We start from the raw sequence: 18,367 nt of genomic DNA on the forward strand, positions 1-18,367 counted from the left end.
TGGGAGGTCTGAGGAGGGAGTGCTCACCTCTGCAGAGGGTGGTGCTGGAGGAGGAGAGATATCAGACAAGATTACATGGAAGTGATGACATCTGAGATGTTTTGAAAGATAAGTGGAATTTTCCAGGTGGGAAAAGGAAGGAAGATCACTCAGCTGGAAAGGCATGAAGTGTTTGGGAATGCTAAGTATCTTCCTGGGCTAGGGTGGGAGATGAGGCTGCTGAGCTGAGTCAGTCAGGGCCAGTTTTCAGGCATCTTGTGTGTCTCAGGAGAGGGCTTAGGGGAGCCCAGGGGCAGCCTGAAAGCCCTTAGGGGAGCCCAGGGGCTAGTGAGAACTCCAGATCCTCTCTGACGCCTCAAGCCTTGTTATCATCATTAGAGCTACCCGTTGCAGCAGCCTGCACCAGCCCAGCCACTGGTGGCCTCCTGCTCAAAGCCCTAGCATTTAGCCCTTTGAGCATCCTGAGGTTTCTAGACTGGGGAAGACTCAGGGACCCAGAAGAAGGATTGTGGGGGAGGCAGGGGGGAGGCAAGAGGCCTTTGAGGAAAATATGATAAGCTCTAAAGCTTTATCAAGTGAGTTTGGAGGCAGTATATTGACTGTGTCCTGAAACTTTTTTCAGATACTTAATATGTGCAAGCAAGTATTTGTAGAGAGAGGCCCTATATGAACATCACTGCTTACACAAGGTTGAGATGTAGTCTTGTCCTCAAAAGGCTTACAGTCTACCGGAAAACCACACTAACCCAAGAGAAAAATTAGTTAATAATAAGAGACTAAACTGGTGTCCAGCACAGCGTAGGCATTCAACAGGTTTGTCAATTAAACAAATGAAAGTATGAATGAATGAAATTCAAGGCACAGAGGGAAAGTGCCTGAGGAATCCAGGCGAAAGAGAAAGCCCTGTGGATGTCCCCGGAGAGGTGGGACTAGGTCAGGAGGGGCCACAGGCTCCCGGCCTTTCTAAGCATACCAAATGCCTGGGCGCGGAGCCCTGGGACCAGGACAACCCTGGGAGGATGTGCCCGAGACCCTCCTCCAGACCCAGCCTCGCCTCTCATGCGCATCGAGGCAGATCCTCACCGCCGGAGGCTAAGCGGGGAGAGAGGAGCCGCGGTTTCCCACCGCCCCCATCTCGGGGGCAGGGTCCAGAAAAGGGCCGGCGGGGAGGAAGCGCGAGTCCGCGGCCCGCCCCGTTACGTCCCACCCACCGCGTCCCCGCCCCTCCCGCTGCGGGAAAAGTGGCCGCGGGCGCCGCTGCTCGCTGTGGGGCGGGAGGGCGCGGCCGAGGCGGAGCACGGCGGCGGGCGGACGAGATGCGAGCGCGGCGGCTCTGGGCCGCTGTGCTGGTGCTGGGGGCGCTGGCGGGCGTCGGCGTCGGAGGTGAGTGAGGCTCCCGCGCCTCGGGGACGCGGCTCTCCGGTGATCCACGCCGCGCGTCCTGCCGCAGCCAAGTTTGAAGACTTGGAGTGAGGAAACCCGGGCGGGCGGCTCCTGCGCGGGGCCAAGCTGGGTCGTCGGAGCCCGGAGCTGGGGACCTTCCCGGCCCCGCAGTGGCAGGGTGAGAGGCTACCTACGGGCAGGTCCTCCGGGACGCCGAAGCCATTAGCCGGGTTAGGCGCCTGCCCCGGGCGGCCTCGCCGCGCGCGGTGCAGTGGGCGCATCTCTGAGCCCCGTGTTCAGCCCCGGCTGCGCGCGTCGCAAGTGGTCCCGGCCGTGCGAGGAATGACTGGCCGGAATAGGCAAGGCGAGCTGGGGCTTCCCGAGGCTGTTCCCGCGCGTTGGCGGAGGGATGTGGTTGTAGCTTCTCGGCTGCGAGTGTAGCGCGCGCGCGGGTTTGCCAGTTATTCGACATCCCTCTTTCTCCTTGTGTTACACTTTTTCTCAAGTTTTTTTTTTTTGTGTGTGTAAATACTTGGTGGCACCCCGCGGGAGCGATTCGGAGAAAGCTGAGGGCTCTGCCTCCCACAGTGTTCCTGGGTGGCAGCGGTGCCTCTGCTTCCGGAACAGACACTGCGTCCAAAAGATCTCCATGTGTGCGAGGAGCCACGCCAAGGGTCCCTGGAGCTGGCTCGGATCCCTGGCTTTGTCTCTCCTGCTGCTGCACGCACCATCAGCTGCCAAGGCGGTTGGCATTCGGCCTCATTGGTGCTGGGGAGAGGATGGAGGGGCAGAGCAGAGCACAGCCCAGGGATGCTGCCCCTGGTCCTTCCGCAGCCCTGGTGACCTTCCCAGGGAGAACTCTGGCTCCTGGTCGGCTGGGGCCATTCCTCTGCAGAGGACGCACAAATGTGCATATATGTACTTTTAATGAAAGGAGTAGTACTCATTGTAAGATAATTTAGATCCTGCAGAATGTATTAAAAAAAGTGAGATTTACTGATCATCGGTACATCAAAGTACTTTGATGACTGCCTTCAAGACTTTGTGTGTATGTGGATATAGATAGATATAGATATAGAGAGAGATTATACAGGACAGGGCAACAATATCTTTTTTTGTGTGTGTGTGAGGAAGATCAGCCCTATGCTAACCTCTTTTTTCAAAAACCACTTTATTGAGGTATGAGTGACATACAAAAAGCTGTGTATATTTAATGTATACACCTTGATGAGTTTGGAAATAATATACACCTGTGAAACCATCACCACAATCTATGAACGCTATCTTGACGGAGGAGTTACAAATAATATATAGGGTGCTCTTTAAGCTATTATTGCTGAAACTTCCCATGTGAGAGAAGCCCAAACATGTCAATTGATGTCTGTAGCCTGCAGAGAGCAGCTTGATGACCATGGCACAGAAGTGTGAATCTCCAGCCTTCCGCCCTGGGAGATGTTAGAGCCTTGGTTCACATGCTGCTGCTGTTTATGGGGGTAGTGGAGAACTACGGAAGGGCTGTTCAGCTGTCTCCTACGGACATGCCTGCTTCTATGAACTTAAAACATTTTTTGCTTTCTTTTCTTTTCACATCCACAGCTTTCTGAATTTCTGGATGATTTCTGAGTCTAATCATATTTTCTTTCAGTTTTAGAAGTAAGTAAGGTAACATAAGAAAGAGCCTAGCATTGTGCTTGGTTCAATATTAGTGAAGATAGAGTGTATTTGTTATCTGAGTGTCTCTCCCTCCACCTTTCACTCCTAGTATATCTTTTGTTGATCTGGGTTACATAGTTGCAATGATCTATATAGGATTCCATTGTATTGACATACCTAAGTTTACATTATCCTCTAGGAGGTCTCTTCACAGATTTGTTGTGATTGGGCGATTCCAGCAGTGGTGACTGATTGTGCTGAGCTAGCCCCAGGCTCCCTCTGAGAGGCAGGATAGAGTAGTATTTAAGTCTCGGGCTCTAGAATGAGACTGCCAGAGTAATAAGCCCCCAGTAAAAGCAGTTTTGATTATATTTAAATCCCCCACCCCAGTGTTGGTGGCCGGGTTGCAGGTGTCACCAGATCCCTGGGGAAGCAGGAGGCAGGATGAGAGTAGGAGAGCTGTGTTGGGACACACAATGTTTAAGGGACACAGAAAGAGCTGGGTGGGAGTGGCATAGAGAGGCTGTCCCAGAGTAGGAGAGTCTTGTATAGTGAGAAGAGAGGTTGTTTGCGGGTAGAATTGAGTTTTGGAATTTGAGTACAAAGATGATCTTTTTACCTTCATCCAAGAAGTATTGGGTTTTGTGGCTTCCCCATGTATAGGTCTTTATTCTAACCTGAGACCTAATGGATAAGTTTTGTTTGCTATCACCATCTAAGTACTTATGATGAGTTTTGAGCTGAGGTGCTGATTTCTCCTCTGGTGTTTACATCCTGGAAACTCTCCAGTCAAAGGTTCCTCTGCAGGAACTCCTCAGGGCCTGGAAAGATGTGGGAGGAAGGCTTGTTGGCTGGGGGAAGGGACAGCTATGGTTTAAAGCCAGTCACATGTGGGCTTAATTCTTGATTTTGCCTCTTATTGGCTGCGTGACCCTGGGCAAGTTACTCAATCTCTTGAGTCCTCAGTTTCCTCATTTGTAAAGCAGAGAAAATAATACTTCTATGCTTATGCCAATTAAATGAGATAAAGGCACAAAATAAATAATCAATACATGGCAACTACTATTGTCATTCTTCTTCCTATCCATGGTATCTACCTTGGATTGGAGGCAAGAGCTGCCCTGCTTCATGCACGAGTGCAATCCAGGCTCCCAGAATGAGGCCAATGGGGACCCTTTTCCCACACCTATCTGACAGGAGCCCCCTTTTTATTTCAACCCTTCCACATTGGTGGCTTGGCATATTTCAGCCACTCTCACCCAGCAAGAACCCACAGAAGAGGCCAAGGAGGAGAGAGGCTCATCTATTTGCTTTATTCATGAGAAAACCTGAAGTCCTGTCTTGGGAAAAGAGAAAAGTAAAAGACATTCACAAGATTTCAGGTTCCATGAGGAGAAGGACATGTCTATTTGTTCAACACTCTATGCCCAGTCCTGGCACATAGGCGGCCAAAATAAATATCTATGGAATGCTATAGAAAGACATCTAGAGGTGATGTGCCTCAGTTTAAGAAATACAACATTTCAATATCTGCATTCATTCACAGAAGATCCTCAAATGCTCCCTCTGGGCATTCTGGAGGATATTAGAATGTAGCTGAGACCGTGGGTTCTTTGGGCATTTGGATCTCTGTGCTATTGTGCCATTTAGACCTCTGATCTGAGGGTGCTGGAAACTCAGGGGACCCTCTGTGAATTGTCTACCTTTTTTTCCCCTCCTGGGAGGAGACACACAGGAGGGCAGCATTCTTCTCTGCCCACCTCAAAATTGTGAGTGTGAGTGGCAAGAAGTCTTCTGGGGGCAGCATAAGATGGGACAAGGAGGCAGCAGTGAGGAGGGGGAGTCTGGATATGACTCTGGAGTTTCCTAGTAGAAATTCCTCCTCTGCAACTCCCCACCCCACTTGGGGATCTCTGGTTATCATCCCCTCCCAGCCCTAGAAATCCTTCTGCCCTTGTTGGCAGGAATAGCCAGGAAGCATGCCCACAGGAACCACAACTCATGAATCAGCAGACAGATAATTAACTAGGGGAGTGACTGAGCAGCTTCAGGGATAAACCACTTTGGCTTGACCCAGCCCCCTCTGCTGCCCACAGAGCTGGCCTGCTACTTCACTTCATTATCTTTTCCCTTCTTCCGAACCCCGGCCCTTGCTGAGTGGGCAGATCATTGTGCCTGATGGAGCTCAGGTCACGAGTGGAAATGCAGGTAGGAGCAGCGAAATGACATTGTCTGTTCTCCCTGTGTAAATTGCTGGTGTTTATTTAAATGTGAAACTCACCAGCAAAAAATTTATAAAATCTGCCTTTCTCTCCATGTACACAGTATCTCCAGGAACACGTTTTTTTTTTAAAGTTAGGTTTGATGAGGTATAATTTATGTACAATAAAATTCATGCTTTTTAGGTGTACAGTTCTTTGAATTTTGACAAATGCAGATAGTCAAGTAACCTTCACAATATTCAAGATACAGAATATTTCCATCACCCTCAAAAGTTCCCTCAAGCTCCTTTGTCATCACGTCCCTATCGTCATCTTTAGTTCTTGGCAACCAGTGATCTGTTTCCTGTCCCTACAGTTCTATCTTTTACAGAGTAACACAAAAATGAAATCATACAGTATATAGCCTTTCAATTCTGGCTTCTCTCACTTAACATAGTGCATTAGAGGTTCATCCGTGTTGTTGCATGTATCAGAACACTAGGAGGCTATCTGAGGCCGCTCCATCTTCCTCAGGTGCTGAGACAGTCACCCTGAAAGCAGGGGCCTATAAGCGTTAAACCTGAATCCAACTTTCAAATTCTAATTTTCTAATTAGATGGATGCATTTGGGCCGTGTAAAAACCATTAGATTTCCCAAGTGCTAAGTTGTAATATCTTCAGGATATTGGAGAGGATTCTGCAGCAACCAGCACTTTTATTATTCTTGGTCCTAAAAGCAATGGATATTTTGTGGCCAAATATGGTATGTCACAATCCTTAGAGCCAGAAGCTGTTAAATAAACCTGGGCTATTCTACCTTTTAAATTTTTTGGTAGCATCTCTGTAAAAAACAACCCACTGTAAGTCTTCCTTTTTGTTTTTCTGTCATGTTCCCATAAAAAGACTACTTCCCCTCCACCTAGTGTTTCTTAGTTCAGTTAGTGAAGACATTCAAACATTCAAGGAGAGGATGAGGTGATACATGCTCATTATAAGAAAGTCAAACTTTGGAGAGTAAAATGGCTGGTTTCCCTCTAATTCTATTCCCCTATAATGTCCACTATTAATCAGATGATGTGTTCTATTCGTATTTTTTCCTTTTGCATATATAATTCTCATGCGTGTGTGTATTCCTTTATCTAAACTTGTGTTATATTTTTAAACTTAAAAAAGCCACTTCCTGGGCCGGCCTCTTGGCTTAGCGGTTAAGTGCGCACGCTCCGCTGCTGGTGGCTCAGGTTCGGATCCCTGGCGCGCACTGACGCACCACTTCTCCAGCCATGCTGAGGCCGCGTCCCACATACAGCAACTAGAAGGATGTGCAGCTATGACATACAACTATCTCCTGGGGCTTTGGGGGAAAAATAAATAAATAAATAAAATTATAAAAAAAAAAAAAGCCACTTCCTTTCATATGGGGAAAAACAAACAACTCAGTGTGAAAAGAACTGTGGGTTTGGAATTGAGAAACCTATATTCTATTCATGGCTCCACCGGCTTTTTTCATCAATTTGCTGGGTGATTTTGAACAAGTCATTTTACATCTGGGCCTCAGTCTCTTGGTGTTTCAGGGACTGCAAAGTGGACAAAGGAGATGAAGAGAGAGACTTTGGTTTGAAGTTCTTCCTTTAACTGATTAATAACATGGAATCCCATGTAAGGATTTCTTTGGGGGAAAAGGAGGGGGGGTCCCGCAGTTAAAAACGAGCTTGAAAAACTCCACACTAGACAGCTCCAGAAGATTGGCAAAGGGCACATTCAGTAGCCACTTTAAAAGTCCTTGTGGTCAACCCTAAATCTCTTTGCTAATGGGATTCTTGGACAGAGAAAACCTGGGTCTATGAGATCCACTGATGGTTCCAAACCCCTACTGTAGCCACCACGCATGACGAACTCCTCCAGATTAAACCTTTGCTGGAGCTGCCTGTGAGGGGCAGGTTTGAACAAGTCCCCAGAGTGGAGGGGAGTGTGGTGTCTCTGTTCTGGAATTTCTACAAGTTAAGAACAGACCACGCTCTCTCCTGGGCGGTCCTGAAGGCTGTGGGAGTGGGCCAAAGTTTATTCTTGAGTTCTCGCCGAATTTTGGGATTCCAAGAGACTACAGGGCTTTTGATAGTGAAGGCGCTCCAGTTTGCAGAAAGCCTGGTGTGCTCTGGGGAAGCTACATTTAAATGAATGCAAATGAAGAAAGGGAGGCAGAACAGAGGACATATAAAATTAGCTTTAAGCTTATAAAATAATTCAGTTTGTAAAAAAAAAAAGCCAAGCATTACAGAAATAGAATAATGTAGAAAGTACAAACTTAAAGATTACTGTTGACAGTTACTCCAGAGATTTTTTTCCTATGTGTATGTCACCATGCATAATTATTTGTCATTATTGATATTTCTCAAGTAGGATCACCCGCATTAGGATCATTGTCACTTAATAATATACCCTAGGCATCTTTTTATGTTGGTTTATGTCTTTCCATTATTTATCCCAAGAGCTATAAGTCTGGCCAGAAGGCACACTGTTCTATGGCTACACCAGAATTGACAACCAATTCCCTGTTGGCAGACATTGGGATCATTCCCAATTATTTACTACTACAAATAAGGCTGCAGGGACATCCTCGTTCATTATTATGCACCTCGTTCATTATCCTTGTTCATTTCTTGAACTAAAGTTGCTGGGTCAAAGATGTGAATATTTTATTTTATTTTATTTTTTTGCTGAGGAAGATTTGCCCTGAGCTAACATCCATTGCCAATCTTTCTCTTTTTTTCCCCTTTTTTCTGTTGGCCGCCGCCACAGCATGGCCACTAACAGACGAGTGGTGTAGGTCCCACCCGGGAATAGAACCTGGGTCCCAGAAGCGGGGCGCACCGAACTTAACCACTAGGCCACTAGGGCTGGCCCCAGGATATGAATATTTTAAATTTTAACGGAATTTGCCAAATTGCCCTCCAAAATGGTGGGCCCAATTTGCCTTCCTACCAAGACAAGCTGGCAGCGAGGACTGGTGCCAGCACTGCTGTCTGCTGTGCATACCCACTGGACACAAGCTGGAGGAGGAAAAGTAGCAGAACTGGACACTGGACGCCAAGGGGGTCACCAACAGGGCACTGCTGGGCTGGGCCTCAAGCAGGTCTTGGTACAGGTTTGCTTCTTCTCTATACTGAGTGAGTCAGATGGGAGGTGGGGCCTGTTCTGATAAGATTTTCCAGAACTTGAGATGCAGCGTTTGAATCAAATATCAGTCAGGCCATTAGGAAGAAATGGACACTTGTGCATTGTTGAGGGGTCTTGGGCGCTGGGATGCTAGGCATCCTAGAGTATTAGTTACCCTGTTGATGCTCTCTGGCTGGAATACATACTTCCAGGGCTGGCAGCACCTTGAAAATCATCTCATCTAACACTGTTTGTTCTACAGAGAAGCAAAAAGAGAGGCCCTGAGAGGTGAAGTGACTTGCCCAAGATCCACAACTAGTTTAGTGGCATTAGTGGGGTCTAGTCCTGGGGGCTTCTGTCTCCTGGCCAGTGATTTCTTCACTATATCCTGTTAGAGACAAAATGCCCTCTTAGTCTGACCCTGAGGTGGAGGGGAGGGGGATGGGCATTCCTAGTGCAGAAAGTGATTAGAGTGAAGGTCAGGAGGAAGGAAACCAACATTTATTGAGCATCCACTGTAGGTGGTTCTTTCATGTATGTTATCTCATTTAATCCTAACAACTTGTGAGGTATTATGTCCATATTTGGGAGGATGGGGGAGAGGAAGCAGCTGTTTGGGGTCTCCAGTGCTCAGCTGATATGGCTGGTTTAGACCTATTAAATACTAGGCAGAAATTCTAAGTTCTTGAATAGGGATGTGACAGAATCAAAGAGTCACTGGACCTTAGAGAGAGCACCAGAGAGATGAAGAGACTTGCCTGAGGTCACACAGCCAGTGGAATGGCAAAGGTGGCTTTAGACCTGAGGTCTCCTGTCTGCTGCCCTGCATGCTTCCCCCACCACGTCCACAGTTACACAGTAAGAGTGTTCTTGTTTTACTATCCCTGCCCTTACAGTATTTCCCAGGGGGCTGGGTGTTAATTTTAGATCATAACCATAGAGAAGACAGGACTTTGTCCAAGGATGGGCTGTATGCAGTGTTCTCCACAAGGATACCTAATTAACCCAGCTGGAGATGATAACCAGACATGATCTGGCTTCACTTACAAGGGCAGGGCCTACTGGCTCAAAGGGTGGTAAAAGTATGGCTAGTGGTTAAAATATTTTAACTTTGTCCAAGGGGATCACTTGCTTGGGGCAAAATCCTTCCTGTATTTCTGTCATGCCCCACATGCTATCCATCAGCAAGTTCTAGGGATATATCTAGGGTCTGATCACACTATCAATACCACTGCCTTCCAAAGCCATACTCCTGCCACCTGTTGCCTGGATTATTCTAATAGCTTCCTAACTGGTCTCTTTCTTGTCTTGCTCCCCTACTATCTGCCTTCTTCTCAGTGGCCAGGATGATCTTTTCTGCTCATCTCTGCTCAGATTCCTCCAGTGGCTTCCTACAACATGGAGAATGAAAACCACACTCTCTACCATGGCTACAGCTTCCTAGTGTTCTGGCCCCTGACTGCTTCTCCAGCTCCCTCTCTGCCTCTCTCCTCCTCCCTCTCTCTTCCTGCTATTTCTTTAACAGCCTGAGGTACAACTAGCTCTTGTCATGGATTCTTTCTGGAATGCTCATCTGCTAGGTCTTCCCATGACTTACTCCCTCATATCATTTTGAAATGTCAACTCAGAGAGGCCTTTCCTGACCACCTTCTCGAAAGGAGACTCCTTCCCCTCATTGATGCTATTCCTTTATCCTGCTTTGTTTTCTTAAAGCATTTGCCACTGTTTGAAATTGTGCCTTTTTGGGTGTATTTTTTGTTTTCATCTCCTCACTGCAGTTTAAGCTCCACAGGAGTAGGGGGTTTGTTTAGTTCATCAACATGCCTCCAGTGTCTAGGAGAGTGCTGGGCACAGGTAGGTGCTGAATATTTGTTGAGTAAATGAATGAATGTCGACACCATTGATACATGTTAGTAGAAAAGTATAAAGCTAAAGTAACTACTTTCCTTTTATCCATTGGTAGATTAACCATTGCAAAGTTTTCATTCCAGGCTAGCTTTTCTCAATCATGCAAAGTATTTCAGGACAGTGTTCCTCGAAATCGTGTCATATATGTTATGGAAATGCAAATCTATTTTGTACTAGTTTCTTAGGGCTGCTGTACCTGGGTGGCTTAAAACAACAGAAATTTATTCTCTCTGGAGGCTAGAAATCTGAAAACAAGGTGTCAGCAAGGCCATCCTCCCTCTGAGGCTCTGCGTAGTCCTTCCTTGCCTGTTCCTATCTTCTGGTGGTGGCTGGCTATCCCTGGCATTCCTTGCCTTCTAGTTGCATCTCTCTGATCTCTTCCTCTGTTGTCACGTGGCATTCTCCCTGTGTGTCTCTGTCTTCACGTGGTGTTTTCCTTTTATGAGGACATCAGTCATATTGGATTAGGGCCCACCCTAATGACCTCATGTTGGTTACATCTGCAAAGACCCTATTTCCAAATAAGGTCACAATCACAGGTACTGGGGGTTAGGACTTCAACATATCTTTTTCGGGGACGCAATTCAACCCAGAACACATTTTAATATTGGTAGAGGCAAATTATACATAAATGCCTTCCAATGTTAAATACCATATTTAATTTGCTCTGATGCACTTTTTTTTTGCTGAGGAAGATTCACCCTGAGCTAACATCTGCTGCCAATCTTTCTCTTTTTGTATGTGAGCTGCCACCACAGCATGGCCACTGACAGAAGAGTAGTGTAGGTCTGCGCCCGGGAACCCAACCCAGGCCGCCGAAGCAGAGTGCGCGAAACTTAACCACTAGGCCACTGGGGCTGGCTGCACTTTTTAAAAAAATGTTTTAAAATCTCTGAAATCAAGATTCATCCTACATCCATAGACTTAGATTTGATGAAATATGGTAGTTTGGACTTCCTACTACTTTGGGTGATGCTTCCTGGAGCTTTTTGCTCAGAGTACAGAGGTATGTATAACCTTGAATTCACCTTCCTGTCTCCTTCCCTTTCATTGGATTACTGTGCTGCTGCTACATTTAATGAAGAAGCAAAAAGAAAATAAACTTTCTTAACAACTTGCTCTGGAGAAACCACTTGTGTGTCCGTCCATAGGGCAGTTGGCATGAGATGTTTTGTTCCTGGATGAGTCACCCAGCCAGGTGACTGCAGTGGAAGATCAGGCACAGCCTGAGTCAGCCGGTATCCATCCCCGTGAACCTAATTAGGAAGTGACCAGTCAAAGGTCAGTGGCAGGGCTGGGGATCCAGGCCAGAACTCCTCTCTGACAGAGTGAGAGAGATGTCTGTAGTGTTTGCAGTACGGATCATCCTCCCTTCCCACTAAACACCTCTCCTTCTGACCTAGCTCTCTGCTGAAGTCCCCTGGCCTCACTAGGGTGGCACGTTCTGCATTCTGACATCCTGTCTAATTGAACAACATGTTCTCAAAATAGCTCTCATTGACGCATTATGACTTCCACTGGTTCCAACTCCCATGTCCTCTTTTCTCTCCATTTTTCCCATCCTTTGTCTCTCTTCTGGTTCTGTGAATTGGGCTGATGTGCCAAACCACAGCCTCTACTTCTACTTTCCAGGTAAATTTCTTGACTGGGGTTGTCTGTCTTTTCTAATTGGCCTTGTCTTCTTGGCCATCTCTCTTAGATTGGATTTTTGAACACTAACATTCCTAACTCCATTTAGAAGTTAGATCTGACAATTGATCATTTTACCCTAGTCTGATGCTTTCTGGCTCCACACGTCCCTCATGCCCCTGTTAAGGGCAAACTCAGCTGTGTGTATAGTGCCCTATAGAACGGTGTCTTCAGGGGCAAAAAAAAAAAGAGAGTAAAACATTCACCTGCCTTAAACAGCTTGGAACTCAGGATAAAAATAGCAACAATGAAAACAATAGCCAGTGTAGCAGCAGCAGCCTTAATTGAGTACCCTCTGTGTGCCAGCTGTTGTACTCAGAGTTTGACAACATCGGTTCATTTAATCCTTAGGATCACCCTGTGAGGACCAGGGCCAGTCAATCTTGTTTCCCTGCTCTGGCTAAACTGTCAGAGGGAAGAGGAGGTAGGGGTTGTTAATTCTTTTCAATGCAAAGTTCTGGAAGTGGAAGTGGAAGATCCTTGCTTCTCCAGCAGGGCTTTGTCTGGGCGCCTGAGGCTGAGCGGGAACATAGGCCTTATGAATGACTGGAAACAGAGGCCCCAACTCCTTCCCCATGTTCAGGAGGAGGGAGGTGGCCTCGGAGCGGCAGCTCATTGAATCAGCGTGGCCCAGGCACAGACTTGTGATGAGTCAGTCACTTTCAGCCGCTGCATTCCAGGGAAGCTGCCCTTGGTGGGGGGTATCAGGGAGGGGGATCATTGGTTCTCCCGAAATCAACCTGTGATTCATTACAAAGAGGAGGTAAGGGAAACTGGGTAACCATGAGTCCCGGGGCGTGACTTCCTAAAGAACAAATCCCTCAGCTCTTCTCCTCTGGGGTCAAGGACCGCCCATTCACTGGGAGGGGGCCTGCTGTTATTTATTTCACATCTGGCAAGTCTTTCTATTGTAGCTAAAAGTCAAGGACTCATAGGGAAATGCTGATTTGAGAATGAATGGATGGATAAATAGATAGACTGGGAAAAGTTTTCAAAAATAATTTGATAGTGCCCAGACCTTCTACGGCCCTCTTCTCCTCTTTGCATGGTCTCCTTGTGCTTCTCTCCCCAGTGAAAATCGATGGCATTTATGTCCAGAATTACCCCCTGGATGCCAATTCCCATGGAAACTTCAAAAACATAGGCGGATACCTAAAATAGTTCAGGCTAGGCTCCTCTCAGAACTCTTCTAGTAAGGCACTAAAGAGAGGCTGTGTTCACACCTGCCTGGGAAAAGAGCAATTGTGAGCTAAGATATGGCCAGGCAGCCCTTGTAGGGAGAGGCCTCCTGGTTGCATTGTTGGTTCTGAACATTCAGGCATTCTGAATCTGGCAGCTCTGGGAAGACTGGCTACCTTTCTTCCATTAAAGACAGTGCATGGCTGAGGGCTGCCCCAACTCAGAGGTGGCCTTGGTGCTTTAGGGCCAGGCCTGGAGTCATTGTCATAATTCACACCTCTCAGTCCTTGCAGTTGAACGCTGAGGTTGTAGTCAAGTCAGAGGCTGGAGTCCCAGAGGTCACTCATGGGCTTATAGTGGCATCCCACTTGCAGAATTTTAGAGTTGGGAAAGGCCTTTGAAGTTAGACAGACTCAAGGCTCTGAGGAAACCTGGGGCTTCCACGAGGTGCTTCAAGGATTCCACACATATAGTATTTTTAGGAAAACAGTGAAAGTTTACATTGTCTAAGGAACTGTTTCAACATTTGCATGTTTTATGTTGGAATTCTGTGCATGATTTGGATAAATGAGCTCAGTTACTTAAAAAACAAAACAAAACTAATCTAGTCCAGTACCTCTCAATTTGTTCCAATACATATTTACTGAACATCTCCTTTGAGCAAGGACTGGGGCTGGGCTGGGCTGGGCAGGGCAGGCCTCAAGGGGCTTAAAATCTATTTGGTGGCAGTATTGTTAAGGCAGATATATAAATAATTATAAATGTTAGGAATGTTGGAGTTGAAACTGAGGCTGAGAGGAGTTAAATGACTTAGCCAAGCCCACATTTTTAGTGGGTGACTCAATGAGGACCACAGTCTACTGAATGTGTGTGTACCCTTTCTGTTAGATCCTTCTGCCCCCTGGCGAAGCCCTGAGATGGATACTGTGAAAGTGTAATTTTCAAAGAGTTAAAAGTATGATTCCCACACAACTATAAAATGAACATGTGTCAAAGATTTTATTCAACTTAATTAATGAAGGAACTGATAAGATATTAAGATTATTTCAAAAGAGAATTCAAGGAAGGGAGATTTATGGTTGGTCAGTCACAGGAATGCTGAAATCAGTTATCTAATAGATTCAAAATTGGTTAATGTTCTACAAAGCAATAAACTCTAACCTTTGGGGGTTACCTTTTCTACTGGACAGAAGTCATTTGCTTTGCTGTTGGATAAGAATCATATACATTGTTCTCATCAGGAATCATTTCTATTGTTTTTTGTTTTGTATAAATTAACCTCTACTCTTACAGAGTGTAAAATATCCTAATCATGAGCCAGCCCTGATGGCCTAGTGGTTAAAGGTCAGCTCTTTCACCGCTTTGGTGGCCTGGATTCGTTTCCCGGCCATGGAACCACACCACCTGTCTGTCAGTTGCCATGCTGTGGTTGTGGCTCACATAGAAGGACTTACAACTAGGATATACAACCATGTAGTGGGGCTTTGGGGGTGAATAAAAAAAGAGGAAGACTGGCAACAGATGTTAGCTCAGAGTGAATCTTTCCTGGCAAAAAAAGAAAAAAAAATCCTAATCAATAGAAGTCAAACAAAGACACACACTCCTAGAAAATCACATAATCTCTAAGCATGGTGGGTCTATGAGTCAACACCCTGCATTACATTGAAAGGACACCCGGTATTCCCTTTGCCTATTTCCAAATTTTGGATAGTTTTTCTTAACAATACTGTGTGTGTGTGTGTGTGTGTGTGTGTGTATGTGTGTGTGTGTGTGTGTGTGTGTGTGTGTGTATACATCCACATTTTCTGGTATGGTTTTGTCCAGATGTTGGAAGGAAGTTTAGTCACACTATAATAAAATGGACTGAGACATCCAGCTTGATGAGAAGTTTCAGGGACACTGGGAAAATACCCCATGGTCAGCATGATTTCCCCAAAAATAGATTTGGTAGTCCTACCAGCTGGGGGCAAAGGGACCACTTTAGGAAACTGGATAAAGGAACGGTCAGGATAACTGGGTCATGGGGAGGAATGGGTCTTCCTCATTCTGCTCCTCATATTGGAAAATGCCTTCCTGGGGGCACTGCAGGAGAGGAGGCTTACCTGGCTGAGGCCAGGAAGGCTGAGCTAGAGGAAGCAGGGTGGTTGGGGGCTTCTGTCCAAGCAAACTGTGGGGTTTGCCTCCTGGCTGGGCTTCTCAGGGCTATTTTGGTCCCTCTGGTTGTCTCTCTTCCTCCCCCCAGCATTTTCTCTGTCCTTTGACAGTATGAAGACTATTCACGTTTGAATGGTATTTCATAGTATATGGAGTGCTCCTTTACCTCACTGAATTCTTTGCACAAATCCTGTGAGATTGATATGATCTCTTCATAGAGGTTAATTGAGTTGCTCAAGGTCAAGACACGGCTAGTAAGAAGAGCATTCAGAATTCAAATACAGGCCTTCCAACTCAAATTTCATGTTCTTCCAGCTTATATCAGTCAGCCTTTTCTAACATTTCTGCAGTTTTCCCTGGAGCATTCTACACTTGGATCCCAAGATATATGTATTGGGAAGCTTGAGAATATTTCAGAAGATTTGCTTTCTCCTGGCAAGCCAGTGGGACAATCCACAGCAGTCATACAAACACACACACACACACACACACACACAACCCTCTATTTAGGCTGTGTTAATGTTAGTGCATCAGGGCCTTGGATCCCCTGTGTAGCGGCTGTGGAAATATCATTAGAATAATTGGAGAGAGGGCACATTACCATTGCTCTGGGCCTCAGGTTTTCATTTGCACAATGTAGGTGTCAAACTAACTGTTAATTAAAGCCTTTCCATCAGTTGTGATCTGACACTTGGGGTCTGTGGCTCAGCCTTGCTCTGTCACTTGCCATCACTGTGGCCTCATCAGTTGAGGGTGGTGATGAGTTTGTCCTGACCTTCCTCATTCTTCTTCTTCCTTACCAAATAGCCTGTGTTTGGTAAGTGCCAATGGTATGGTTAGGGTGTGTTTGTGTGCATCTGAGAGCTGTAAACCTGGGCATTTGGGAAAGTTGGGAAGGATGGGGCAGGCCAGTTACTTTGTCAAACCAAATCAGGTGCTCATGCCTTTGTCTCTCTGTTGCAGGGCCCAACATCTGTATCACACGAGGCGTGAGCTCCTGCCAACAATGTCTGGCTGTGAGTCCCATGTGTGCCTGGTGCTCAGATGAGGTAAGCAGCAGACATCTGACCTTACTTCTTCCCCAGACTTAGCTGCTTTTGTGCAGAAACAAACCCATGGGGATATCTCCTCCCTCCTAAATACACAAGTCCCCTGTCCCTTCTGAGCAAAACTAGCGTGAAGCCTTCCTATGGATGGATGTCTAAGTGAGCAGTCATGGCGTGTTACTGGGGATGCTGTCCAGAGTCTACCACATGGCCCCTGGCCCTAGCCAGTCTGGTTGGGCCTCCTGGCCTCATTGTAGCCATTGCTGCCCTTTACCACACTTTGCTTGCTTTTTGTTGGGGTGGAACACTCCAGGGAAACAGGGCCTCTGGTCTCAAAAATAGAGGCAGGAGAGGGTTATAGGTACACGGGGGATGCTGGCTTACAAACATCCCAGAGTTTTTAAAAGGCAGATAAAAGAGAAATCTTGCACTTGTGTGGGGGGATGTATAGTCAGAGGGTCTTATCTCTTCCCTTTTCATCTCTGATGATTGGGCTCCCATGGCTTTTCCTTTTCTTCTCTCTTTCTCTTCTTTCCTTCCTTCCTTCCCTCTCCCAGGTGTCAATGAGGGAAGGAGCTGGGCCAGTTTGGTGAGGATGAGAGGGTGACAGGAAAGGGTTAGCTGTGTCTAGGCAGAGGGTTTGTTGTGTCTGGGGCCCTAGGGAATGAGTGTGTCTGAGGGAATGGCTATGTTTGTGGCCGAGACGGGAATTTGGAGCTGGCAAGAGCTGGGGGGGCGGTGAGTGTGGCTGGAGGGATTCCAGTGATTACAGAGTCTGAGGCTGAGTCATTGGCCTGCCTCCCGCAGGTGGTTACCTGAACTTCTGGCCTGGCTGCGTCTCAGCCACCTGTGGCACCCTTTCTGTTATGACAGAATGTCCCTGCCCTCTGCAGTTTTATGACTGCTCTAACCCAGCCCCTCATTCTCTCTGTCTTCTTCTCTTCCCAATCTGCTGAGTTTCCTAAAAAGGCAACCTCCCTGGCAGGCTGGTGAGGGGGGGCAGTGGGAGCTGGGAGGCTGTGTTTATTCCTTGACAGGAGGACTGCCAGAACGGCAGAGGCCGGCCCAACACACTGCGTTGGCCTCTGTGCACTTCAGCACGGGAACTGCTTCCAGAGGCAGCTGCCCAACATCTGGGCCACATTGACTTCATTTAGCAAATGAAACGTTCCCTGGGGCTGGGAGTGGGGGTGAGTCCATCCCCTCCACCCCCACAGGTTCTCCACCCCTCTGGGCTGAGCTGGCTGCTCAAGTATGATGTGGCTTCCTCCCTTCTCGTTTGCTGTATCTTCCTTCCCTTGGTCGCCATCATGATATTATTAAGCTTCTTTTACAAGGAAGTTGGAATTCTGCAACTGAATCCCGGAAGGGAGAGCCAATGGGGAGGGTGTTGTATTGGATTGGATGGCCTGAAGCTGGCTGGAACAGAGGGGTAGCCAGGGGAGAAGTCCTAGTGTCATCCAAAGAATGCTCCCCCTTCCTTCTTTTCAATGCAAAGCAAGAGAAAATGGAGACAGCTGTAGCCCAGAGGAGTCTGGGGAAAAAGAAAATATATTCTTGGAGTGTCTGTCACCTCTATTATCTGTATAGGGGCAAGCCATATAACTGAGGTATACTGAGGCCTGACTAGACAATGCCCCTAGGTCACGTGACCAGGTTTTGGAGATGCAAGTGTAGAGTATATATTGATGACCCTGGTGAATTTTGTTCCCTGGGGCAGACCAGGGGAGGGCAGGGGAAGAAGGTGCAGGGTAGGATCAAAGCATAATGTAGGACCAGCCTAGGAACGGGAGGTGGAGTCAGAGAGGAAATGGGTGCCTCTAGGACCAAAGAAAACTACTGAGGCGAGATAGAAGGTCCAATAAGATATTCTCTGGGAGAATGGAATATAAACAGGAAAGTAGGGGAGACCAAGTGTTTAGTGAATGACTACAACTATGGTGAGCAAGAGGGAGGAGGGGAGGAGGAAAGGATGATAGAAGGAGATGAGGGAGAGAGGAA

The 18,367-nt window shown here is 46.9% G+C and overlaps 1 protein-coding gene across 2 annotated transcripts in view; it reads left to right on the top strand.

The window, feature by feature from the left end:
* The first annotated feature begins 1,304 nt into the window (after positions 1–1,304).
* ITGB3 (integrin subunit beta 3) overlaps positions 1,305–18,367 on the top strand; it is a 47,688-nt gene continuing 30,625 nt past the window's right edge. For both annotated transcript variants that reach the window (XR_015554747.1, XM_004432617.3), the window contains exons 1-2: positions 1,305–1,383; positions 16,284–16,369. Coding sequence is in view for 1 of the 2 variants with exons in the window: in XM_004432617.3 (XP_004432674.1) it covers positions 1,317–1,383; positions 16,284–16,369 (153 nt within the window). In the remaining variant the exon portion in view is untranslated. The remainder of the gene's footprint in view (positions 1,384–16,283; positions 16,370–18,367) is intronic.

This window comes from Ceratotherium simum, chromosome 16 (assembly GCF_057802395.1).
Source record: "Ceratotherium simum simum isolate JZ-2026a chromosome 16, ASM5780239v1, whole genome shotgun sequence".
Classification (NCBI taxonomy): Eukaryota; Metazoa; Chordata; class Mammalia; order Perissodactyla; family Rhinocerotidae; genus Ceratotherium; species Ceratotherium simum.